The sequence below is a fragment of the Chanodichthys erythropterus genome, chromosome 17 (genome assembly GCF_024489055.1).
Source record: "Chanodichthys erythropterus isolate Z2021 chromosome 17, ASM2448905v1, whole genome shotgun sequence".
NCBI lineage: Eukaryota > Metazoa > Chordata > Actinopteri > Cypriniformes > Xenocyprididae > Chanodichthys > Chanodichthys erythropterus.
Window position 1 is genome coordinate 6,804,281 of NC_090237.1, and position 12,079 is coordinate 6,816,359.

General features: G+C 42.0%; 1 protein-coding gene across 1 annotated transcript in view; it reads left to right on the forward strand.

Moving 5' to 3' along the window:
- The window catches only part of LOC137005493 (NACHT, LRR and PYD domains-containing protein 3-like), a 30,427-nt gene that overhangs the window by 14,676 nt on the left and 3,672 nt on the right, over window positions 1-12,079 (forward strand). Inside the window, exons 6-7 of the mRNA XM_067366438.1 lie at window positions 8,097-8,267; window positions 10,474-10,644. Of these exons, the coding sequence (XP_067222539.1) occupies window positions 8,097-8,267; window positions 10,474-10,644 (342 nt within the window). The remainder of the gene's footprint in view (window positions 1-8,096; window positions 8,268-10,473; window positions 10,645-12,079) is intronic.

Here is a 12,079-nt window from a genome sequence, read left to right on the forward strand (position 1 = left end):
AAACTGCACAAAGTAAAGTCAAGGTAAGACTTCATAAAAAATAATGGATTTAAACAATGTTTTTATGTTGTTGGCGATTGCTTCGTTATATTTGATTGGAGTATTTATGTGATATTAAAGTTAGCTAATGATTACTTAAATCGTTAGCAAGCAAACACATAGGTAAGGCTATTTGAATTTAAGTTACTTAGTCATTTCAACTTTTGCTATCTCTGGATTTTCAGGATTTTATTTTTAAAAAATATGAATGTTTATGTAGAAGATTTGTAGTTTGTGTAGGCTACAATGATTAAGTGACCGGACATAGTAATTTGCTATGTTCGCGCTGTTTACATATTTCTTATGATATGGCCAGTAGATCAAGACTGATTAGTTCATTGTTTTTAACTATTTTATGTAATATCTCGTGAATAACGTTGATTAGTTCACCTCCGAGTCTTTTGAACCGAGTCTCTTTCGTTCATTCACGTCACGTGACGGCATACATTCAGTTAACGTTAGTTTGGTTTTACTTAAGTAACATGATATACAGTTAAGTCCCATGTAGCCCAGTTAAACTGTAAATCCAGTGGTCAATAATACTGAAGTGATACATTGTCTGTCTCCTCAATGTAGATCCTCCTGCTGTAAAAACCAGCATTGACCAGCATGAATTCCCTTTCACTCACTGTTTCCCAACCTGCAGTCGGTTCAGCACGGTACTGTAGACAAGTGTTTTTACTTATGCTTTATTATGGCATAACAGTAAAATAAAATTATGACTATAATTCAATTGGACTTTCATCTATGTATTCATTGTACATTATACTGCACTAACTAGTTTTATTACTTGTCAGAAACATCAGGCTCACAGCAACAGATTAAGAAGAATCCTGCATCAAAAGATGACTTCAACTTGCATGTGAGACAGAGTGAGAAAGAGAAAAAGAGGAATGAAGATGGACTGTCTAAGAAACCTGTAAGTCAGTTACACTGTCTATTTTGCTGTGTATTAATTTGTATTATACTACGAGGATGTTGAATGCTTGAATTAGAGCTACGATAACCGCAATACCGCAGTAATGAGATGCCTACCGCGATGTTGAGGTCATCACCGCCATCACCGCACCGTTTCTATGGTAACCAAGAGCTCCTGAACTCATCAGATTCATGCGGCTGCGGCTTGTTTGTAGTATCGGCGAAAAGAATTTCTTGAACATCTGCGAAAATGTTAAAGTATGTAAAATAGTGGCTGAACTTAAACATATCCTTTTATTAAAACTGGTGCTCTGCTGTGCCAAGGGACATTTCGAAACATTTCACCAGTTACTTTCGTTTACTGCATAGACCTTTATGTCCTATAAATGTGTCATATTCGTATTTGTGTGACAGTCCACGCAGCTTTCAGTGGGCAGGGCTATTGGCATTATTAATAAAGAAACATGAATGAATGAGAAAGTAAAGAGCAGGACGTGGTTGATATTAAAAATAAATTAAATACTGGCAGGATGTTTCTATGCGCATACTCTGAGTGTAAGACGGACAAGCATTGAAGCCTCTGTTTGCGTGTCTAATTGGTCAAATACACCGTGTGAGCCAGAAAGTGAGCTAATGTATATCACACAAAAAGCAAAGTGCAAACTATTCTCAAGAGACAAATTTCAGCATAACATGCTGATAACGGTAGGCTATCCTAACTGTCTTAATTTATTCCTTTATTTATTTTGTGGACCATAAATATAGTAAAACAAATGAGAAGAATAGTATTTCGTGTTAAACAGGTTGGTTTTTAAAATGCATCTAAGGGTGCTTTCACACTTGGTTCGATTGCCTGGACCGAACGCGAGTTCAATTGCTCTCCCCTCTCCCTGCGGCCACTGGACTGTGTTCACATTATATTATTTGGGTCCGAACCACGGTTCGTTTTCGTCATCAAACCAGCAGCTGTTGACTACGTTGCTTAATAACGATGGCACAGGAGAAGTCGGCAAAATGCATAACGTTGCTCTCCTCACCATTTTTGTTTTTGAACCGTAGGTTTTGTTCATAACGGAACTTGCATCTATCTCCCCACGAATGTAGAATGCTGAAGGCGAGCAGAAATGAGAAAAGTTATGCTACAGCTCTCTGTTTGCAGCACGTCAGTCACGCTCGTCGGGAAAGTGAGTGAAACACACACACAAACACACATTTTTATCAAATAATACGGCATTAATAGCGGTTCACTTCCGCAGCTTGGTGCGTTTGCATTTATATCAGAAGCGAACTGTACCTGAGTTCACTTGAACCGCACCCCAGACCACCCTTTTTAAGCGGACTCGGGTACGGTTCGTGGGTGTCCGCAGTTACACACAGCACACAGTTACTCCTCGTGTTTGCTGGATAATGATATAATGATATTATATTTAATCCTCCAAAATCACTGTGCAATAATGAGTGTGTTAAGTGAATAAATGTAAACTCTATGAATGAAATGAGCGCAAATCAAATAGCTGTATTGCTGTTGCCTCTCCATGTGCCACAAATCAGCTTGGAAAGAATAAATCAACTGAAATACTTAGTGCTTTTTCCAGTTTAACGCATTAAAATATTTAACACAGTTAATGCAGCATATGTTTTTTTTGTTTTGTTTGTTTCATCCTTTGGCTAGCATTACAATATATGATTACGCTCTTATTTCTGCGAATGCTTTTAAACCATTTAAGCGCACCAAAAGAGAAAAAGAGAACGCACTGTCTGTGAATGTCCTGTCACACACACGACGCACAGAAAGACATGCACCAGTATAGTGAGCATGGACGGCCCACCAGTATCGAGTTCTCTGTCATGCTTGAAGAAACAATAACACACATGATAATGTCAAAAATGTCAGTTTTGTTAAATATCACCAATGGAGCAGCCTTAAATGAGTTAAAGTCCCCGTGAACCGGAAGTGCAAACGTCTTTTCTCCAGTGTTGTGACATATTTCCAAGCGAAACAGAATATTGAATAGAGGGCAGAGTTTTAATTTAACGCTCCTCCTCTCCGTCTCTCGCTCATAGCAGACTAAGGGTTGGGGGGAGTGGTTTTATTTTATCAGAGAAGGAACACCATTTCAGACCAGAAGTAACATTTCAGATTTTGATTAAAGATTACCACGACAAACAATTTTTTTCGGTGTATTAACTTGCACGGATTAATTGTTCACCACAAGACTAGTAATATGCACTAACAAAGTAAGTAAGGTCAATTTTGATTTTATGACGTCTTGAAATGAAGTCTTAATTGAAAAGTAAATGAGTTGTGAGAAAGTGGACATCAGTAGCTGTATTAAGACCCGGGTATACTTCACTTTCCGCGGCCAGACGCATCTCACATGCAGTCTTGTCTGCGCATCTTTCAAAGTGTACTCAACTACAGATGTGCGTGGATGACCGAGTTCAACACATGCAGTACAATTTAATTCACGAATCGTGCCATCAACGGGACTTCGCTGGGTAGGATCAGAGAATAAAAATAGTGCATCCACCATCCACCACACAGTCTTGAAATTTGGCCTGCACATGGACGAGGTATGCAGACGTCCATGAGCCCTCCAGATGACGAACATTATGTCATGCAGACGGTGCACGAACGTGGCTTTAGTTTCAGTGAGACTGTCCTTATTTCATAAAAACATGCCATTAAAAAGTATTTAAAATATACTCTTTATGTTGTTTCTTTATGTTGTTTTTATTTTAGAGATTAACTGTGACATTATTACATAATAATATGTATTATTAAAAACTTGACTATAACATTACATTTAGATCTATTGCATTATATTTAGATAGTGGCATGAAAGGTTGCAACTTTGAATGAGCATTGTAGCTGATCACAGTCATGTTGAGTGTATGTAAGCAGTGATCTCATCATTGAAACTCGAATTCTGCTCACTAACAAATACGTTCATCATAACTAACAGTGCAAACACAATGTAAATAAGAGGTTTGTTGATTATAATGGGAGTTTTGGTGTGAGTTCAAAACTCAGTCAACATTTTGTCTGTCTCTTCCTTATCCCGAGGTTACCATAGTCAGCTGGATCCCCTCCAAATCCAGATCAGATGGTGGACCTGCATCTTGGCATGACCACGACGCAAGCCTAAATGTCAACGAAGACCATGTCAACTAGACAAAGCCAGACAGATCCCCTGTGAGAACTTCGTTGACAGCCATCGGCAAAGATCCTCAGCAAAGACCACAAGAACCAGACAAGTCCTCTGCACAGACCCCTACGGCTAGGTTCAACTCTATGCCGGCGTGTTGTATCTTGATCTTCAAACTGATGGAACCATATGAAATATTCTAGATTATACCAATCCACAATCTGACTTGTGTTGCTGCCTGAATCACATCACACCATATTCGTTCATTGGCCAGAGGAGAACTGGTCCCTGACTGAGCCTGGTTTCTCCCAAGGTTTTTTTTCTTCTCCATTTTTGTAACCTGATGGATTTTGGGTTCCTTACCCCTGTTGCCTTTGGCTTGCTAAGTTTGGGACACTTAATATTCAGCAATAATATTGATTTGATTGCACTGACACTATCATATGAGAACTGAACTGAGCTGGACGATGACATCACTGTTTTTTGCAGAGCTGCTTTATAACAAATTGAACTGATTTCATAATTGATTAACTTTATACAGCTATTGAACAGAACTGAATTAAAACATACTGACTTCAGCTGAACAATGACACTATTTCTTTTAGAGCTGCTTTACAGCAGAATTGAACTGGAATAATTGAATCATTCTCCTGTTTATACCTGTAAAGCTGCTTTGAAACAGTCTATAAAGTGTTAAATTAAAGGTGACTTGACTTTTGAAATAGCCTGATCTGGTAAACAGTAATGCGTTGTCAAAATGTCACCATTCTAGGCAGCATGTGGGCCACATGAGGATTTTTATTTTAATCCACTAGGGTTAAAATAAAAATATACTGTGGCCCACATTAGTGTCAGTTCTGGTTTATTATTTGGTTTGTTATTGGCTTACGTGTGGTATGATTGTGGCTTTATTGTGGCCCAGATCTTTCAAACAGGAGTGGACCGCTCATCATGCCATCATTCAACGCAGTATGTGGGCCAGAGCGAGGTGTTGGATCTGGGCCAGAATTAAAATGAACTGTTGCCCAGATTAGGGCCAGTTATGCTTTATTTGTATTGCTTATGGCTGACATGCGGCATTGGTATGGCTTGCTTGTGGCCCAAATCTGGCCAACAGGAGTGGTCCGCCTAAGTGCCATCATTCCATGTGGTATGTGGGCCAGAGCAAAGGGTTGGATCTGTTGCACACTTGACACTTTCATGTGGCTCACATTTGGCAGGAATAATGGCACTTGGGCGGTCCGCTCCTGTTTGCCAGATTAGGGCCACAAGCAAGCCACAGTTATGCCGCATGTCAGCCATGAACAAAACAAATGAAGCAGAACTGGCGCACATCTGGGCAACAGTTCATTTTAATTCTGGCCCAGATCCAAAACCTCGCTCTGGCCCACATACCGCATGGAATGATGGCACTTGGGCAGTCCACACCTGTTGGCCAGATTTGGGCCACAAGCACCCATACCAATGCCGCTTGTCAGCCATAAACTAATCGAATAAAGCAGAATTGGCCCACATCTGGGTAACAGCAAGGTGATGGATCTGGGCCAGAATTCAAATGAACTGTTGCCCAGATGTGGGCCAGTTCTGCTTCATTCGTTTTGTTTATGGCTAACATGCGGCATTACTGTGGCTTGCTTGTGGCCCTAATCTGGAAAACGGGAGCGGACCGCCCAAGTGCCATCATTCCTGCCAAAAGTCAGCCAAATGAAAAGTGTCAAACTTGCGCCAGATCTGGGCCACAAGCAAGCCATACCAATGCCGCATATCAGCCATAACCAAAACGAATATAGCAGAACTGGCCCACATCTGGGCAACAGCAAGGTTGTTGGATCTGGGTCACAATCAAAATGAACTGTTGCCCAGATGTGGGCCAGTTCTGCTTCATTCGTTTTGTTTATGGCTGACATGCGGCATTACTGTGGCTTGCTTGTGGCCCTAATCTGGAAAACGGGAGCGGACCGCCCAAGTGCCATCATTCCTGCCAAAAGTCAGCCAAATGAAAAGTGTCAAACTTGCACCAGATCTGGGCCACAAGCAAGCCATACCAATGCCGCATGTCAGCCATAACCAAAACGAATATAGCAGAACTGGCTCACATCTGGGCAACAGCAAGGTTGTTGGATCTGGGTCACAATCAAAATGAACTGTTGCCCAGATGTGGGCCAGTTCTGCTTCATTCGTTTTGTTTATGGCTGACATGCGGCATTATTGTGGCTTGCTTGTGGTCCAAATCTGGAAAACAGGAGCGGACCGCCCAAGTGCCATCATTCCTGCCAAAAGTCAGCCAAAAGAAAAGTGTCAAACTTGCACCAGATCTGGGCCACAAGCAAGCCATACCAATGCTGCATGTCAGCCATAACCAAAACGAATATAGCAGAACTGGCCCACATCTGGGCAACAGCAAGGTTGTTGGATCTGGGCCAGAATCAAAATGAACTGTTGCCCAGATGTGGGCCAGTTCTGCTTCATTTGTTTTGTTCATGGCTGACATGCGGCATTATTGTGGCTTGCTTGTGGTCCAAATCTGGAAAACAGGAGCGGACCGCCCAAGTGCCATCATTCCTGCCAAAAGTGGGCCAAAGGAAAGTGTCAAATTTGCGCCAGATCTGGGCCATATCAATTTTGCTATCTGGGATGTCTGTCTTTTATAAAAAATAATGATATACAAGTTTATGCTGTTTGTTTTGATTATGGCATCGAAGCTCTCAGTCGGAGGCTGGTCCGTTTATAGACCTTGCTAAAAATGGCCAGACAGTGGAAATGAGACTAATAATTTCTGACTGGTAAAACTGAACAAATCAAACAAACATAAATGGGTAAAAGTCAGACCCCCTATTGACTGGGGCCCATGAGCTCCTCAAGCCCAGTGGGAAGTCCGGCCATGGTGAATACTAGGGTCCTATTTTAAGAATATAAGCACATGGTCTAAAGCGCATGGCGCAGGTGCACTTAAGGCTTGTCCGAATCCACTTTTGGTAGTTTAAGGATGGAAAAAATGGTCTGTGTGCCCAGTGCATGGTCTAAGAAGGTTGTCCCTATTCTCTTAACAAGTAATGGGTGTGTTTTGGGCGTAACTTGCAATAAACCAACCAGAGTCTTTTCTTCCATTCCCTTTAAAAGCCAGTTGTGCTCACGCCATGGTATATTCGCTATTTACAAGGCGGAATTTGCAAGTGGAATGACTGAACACATCTGTAGTGAGGAAACGGATCTGCACATGCACGAGGTTAAAGAGCGCTAGCAGACCATCTACGGGAAAAGCCGGATTCCAACAAAGCATTGTTATCTTTATGCACACAATAATAATTTTAATTTTAATTTACATTATTATCCTTTTATTTTTAACATTTGGCATGTTTGTGTGCTGCTGCGCTTCCCTGTGTAATAAGCAAAATGTATGCCCGTTGTGCATACGCTGAAAGGTGCAAATTAGTAACACGCTCTTTAAATAACAAAACAAATATTGCGCCATTGACTTTAGCCCAGGTTTCAGTTGGTCAGTGGCGCAGTCTATTTCATTTTCCTCAAAATAGTAATGCGCCGACAATGTGCCTGAACACACCTCGCTTTCAGACCAGCATGCCCATGTGCACACAAATGCGCGCTAATGCATTTGCTATTTAAACAACGTGCCACAGGACTGAAAATGATATCTGCGTCAGGCTGAAACTAGCAAAAAACACTTGCATCGAGCCTGGCGCCACATTGCGCCGGGTGTATCATAGGGCCCCTAGTGTCATTTATTAAAAATAGATTTTGCACAAGATAGACCTTTAATATTGTGAAAATAAAATATATTATTTTTCTGATTGAATGATACTTAAGATGTTTTAATGTCATGTTTTGTGATATTTTAGATCTCAGTCTAATGATCCATCAAACATATTAATTTGTGCTTAAAGTTTTTACTTTCTCTTTAATAATGGATTCACTGCTAAACTGATCTGATCTGAACTGAGAGAGTAAAGAGTGTATCATTGTTTTCTACAGGTTGAGAGATTGTGATCTCACAGATGAAGGTTGTGCTGCTCTGACTTCAGCTCTGAGATCAAACCCCTCACACCTGAGAGAACTGAGTCTGTCTGGGAATATAATAGGAAAATCAGTGAATCTGCTGTCTGATGTACTACAGGATCCTCACTGTAAACTGGAGATATTGTGGTAAGATCATATTTATATCACAATATAAAATATAATTTAAGTTTTCAGCCTCTTTCTGCTGCTGTGAGTTCAGCTGATTGAGCTGTAAATGATTGAACACATGAGCTGCTCCTCACTCACAAGATACTGCAGGACTGAGAGTCACACTGAAATACACACTTTCACACAATCAACATTTCTAACTTAGCAAATAACTGTATGAATTATAGATTGTAAACAAGTATGAATGGATAGCCTAATTAAATCATGTACTCTGATTCATTCAAATACACTGATTCTTTGAGGAACAAAACATTTGTGTTTCTCTGAGTCGCCGCAATTCTGCTGTTTGTTCTATTTGGTGGTGCAAAAACAGACTGTGTTTGAAATCTGAAAGTTATTCAGTAAATTTTATTGAAGTTTTTTTCATAAAATCATTGCAAGTCACAGCGCAGGCCCCTTGCCAGACGATGTCCACCATGGTGGTCCAGAAGCACCCCCTGGCTAGCCTTGTAGAGGTGTGAGATGTCATCAAAGTGCACTTTCTCGATGCTTTCATTTCACAAGCTGGCCTAAAACTCAGCCAGGAAGGAAGGAAGAAGCGGTCCTGAGGCGGTCAACCTGGAGGAGAGGAAGATAGCTCTTCAGGAGATGATGCTCGCATCGCTTCCTCGCTCGGAGGAGGGCCGGGTGGAGAATCTTTTGTTCGTTCTGTTCCAAGGGTGTTCACTACACTCATATTTCTGTGAACAATGCCCTTGTGCTCCGGGTGGAGATTGCTGTCCTCCTGGCGAAGGATGCAATAGAGCCGGTCCCTCCAGCCTACATGAAGTCAGGGTTCTACAGCCCCTACATCATTGTACCAAAGAAAGGCGGCAGGTTACAGCCAATCTTGGATCTGCAAGTCCTGAATCAGTCCCTTCTCAGGCTGCTGTTCAAGATGTCAATGCAGAAACACATTTTCGAATGCATCTGTCTCCAAGATTGGTTTGGGGACGTCTGAACTGTCTGAGTTTGCTCAAGAGCAGGACAGCGGCCCCACTGAAATCTTTCAGAGGCGCCTGGGGCATACGGCATCTGCAGCCACAGTCACGCCGCTCGGATTGCTTCAAATGAGGCTGCTTTAGCACTGCCTTTACGGGCGAGTCCAGAGATGGGCGTGGCAACGCAGTACTTTCCTTGTGCCCATCACACTGAGGTACCATTGTACCCTCACTCAGTAGCTGGACCCTTCATTCCTGCGGGAAGGAGTTCCCCTCGAAAAAGTGTCCAGGCATGCTGTGGTCTCTATACAGATGCTTCCACTACCAGGTGGGGGGCACATACAATGGGCATACAGTCTCAGGTCTGTGGCCTCAGGTGCAGTGGCATATCAATTGCCTCGAGTTGCTGGCAGTATGTCTTGCACTGAGCTGCTTCAAACAGCTGTTACTAGGCAAGAACGTACTGGTCCGTACGGACAGCACCTCCTTGACCGAGGGCACTCTCAGCATGGATGCACTGGCACACAGCTAGCCGCCGGGACCTTCTCAAGTATGCGTTTTCCCCAATGATCCTGCTCGCACAGCTACTGTGCAAAGTCAGTTAGGATGAGGAGCAGGTCTTGTTAGTGGCGCTCTATTGGCCCACTCGGACCTGGTTCCCAGAAATGATGCTCCTCACGACAGCACCTTCTTGGTCCATTCCTCTGAGGAAGGACCTTCTGACTCAGAGACGGGGCACCCTATGGCACCCGTGTCCGGACCTCTGGAAACTCCATGTCTGGTCCCTGGACGGGAAGCAGAGATTCTAGGTGATCTACCCCAGTCGGTTGTAGACACCATCACTTCTGCTAGAGCTTCTTCTACGAGGAACCTCTATGCTCTGAAGTGGAACCTGTTCATCGAGTGGTGTTCCTCTCATTGAGTGGTGTTCCTTTCATCCAGAGGACCCCTGAACATGTTCGATCAGATCAGTGCTTTCCTTCCTGCAAGATGGTTTGGAGCAAAGGCTGCTTGCCACTCAGATTGCTTCAAATGAGGCCACCCTCAAAGTGTATGTTGCTGCCATTACTGCACACCATGACGCAGCTGATGGTAAGTCCTTGGAGAAACATGACCTGATCGTTGGGTTCCTGAGGGGGCGAGGAGACTAATCTACCTCGTATTTTCTCCTTAATAATGGATTCACTGCTAAACTGATCTGAACTGAACTGAGAGAGTGAAGAGTGTGTCATTGTTCTCTACAGGTTGTATGATTGTGGTGTCACAGATGAAGGTTGTGCTGCTCTGACTTCAGCTCTGAGATCAAACCCCTCACACCTGAGAGAACTGTGTCTGTCATTGAATAAAATAGGAAAATCAGTGAATCTGCTGTCTGATGTACTACAAGATCCTCACTGTGAACTGGAGAAACTGTGGTAAGATCATATTTGACTCTCACACATGAATCACAATATAAAGTATATTTGAAGTGTTCAGCCTCTTTCTGCTGCTGTGAGTTCAACTGATTGAGCTGTAAATGATTGAACACATGATCATATTAATTGATACTCCATACATATAACAACCCAAATTCCAGAAAAGTTGGGACATTTTGTAAAATGCAATAAAAACCACAATCTGTGATTTGTTAATCCTCTTGAATCTTTTTTTAACTGACAAAAGTAAAAAGAAAAGATTTCTGATGTTTCCGCTGACCAACATAATTGTATTTTGTAAATATAAACAAATTTTGATGGCTGTAACACACTCCAAAAAAGTTTGGACAGAGGCAAAATAAAAGTGAAAAGATGATATAATATCCTAGCCTGACTTCGTCAGACTCATATTCTAGTCAGAATGTGAGTCTGATACTGCTCCATTGCACTTGAATTATGGGGCGTGTCTTAACCGAACCAGTAAAACAAACAAACTCTGCACTCAATTGGATAGACCTACAACCAATCAGAGCAACGCAGTAAGTGACGTATGTTGAACTTGTACTTAAACTTTTGCCGAATCCCGTTGGAAGGACGGCAAACACATCTTTCCCATTGACAAATGCCTTGATTGCGGTTCTTTGTTTGTCTTTTAAAATTAATGCGCTGTCGATTTCTATTATTACAGACGTGATAGCGGAATCTAAACATCTTACTTATCCAGCTGCAGTCATCGTTGGTGAAAACCAATTCAACCCAAGCGCTCTTTGATGACGTGGGTGGTTACGTAACCGCAGATAGCCTGTCCATCATTGATTAAAGCCCGCCCTGGCAATTTGATTGGCTCTGCCTTCTGGGAGCCGAGCATAATTACTCCACAATGGATCGAGTCCAGACCGAACTTCCCGTCCAAAAAATGTTGTGGGCGGGGTTCGGGCTGGCAGCCAGGCTAATAATATCCAAGTTAAACTGTTTTTTAAACAGTGCACAATTAGCAGGTGAATTGGAAATGGGTGAGGGTATAGTGTTTGGGTGTAAAAATGTATCTCAGTCTTTGCAAGGCTTACCACTTTGTGCCAAATGTCATGAGAGAATTGTCATACAATTCAAAAATCACATTTCTCAATGCAAGATTGCAAAGAATTCATGTCTTTCACCATCTACCATAATGTTGTAAAAAGATTCAGGGAATCAAGAGAAATCTCAGTCTGTATAGGGCAAGGTAAACACCTCAGTTGAATGTGCAGGACCTTTGAGCTCTCAGATGGAACTGCAGGAGAAACCAAATTTTGTTGTTGTGTTAAAGGTACAATATGTAAAAATTTTTGCAGTAAAATATCCAAAAACCACTAGGCTAGTGTTATATATTTTGTCCAGCTGATTACTAACAATATCTCTAATGTTTTCAACTACTTGTAAATCATGAGAAAATTCC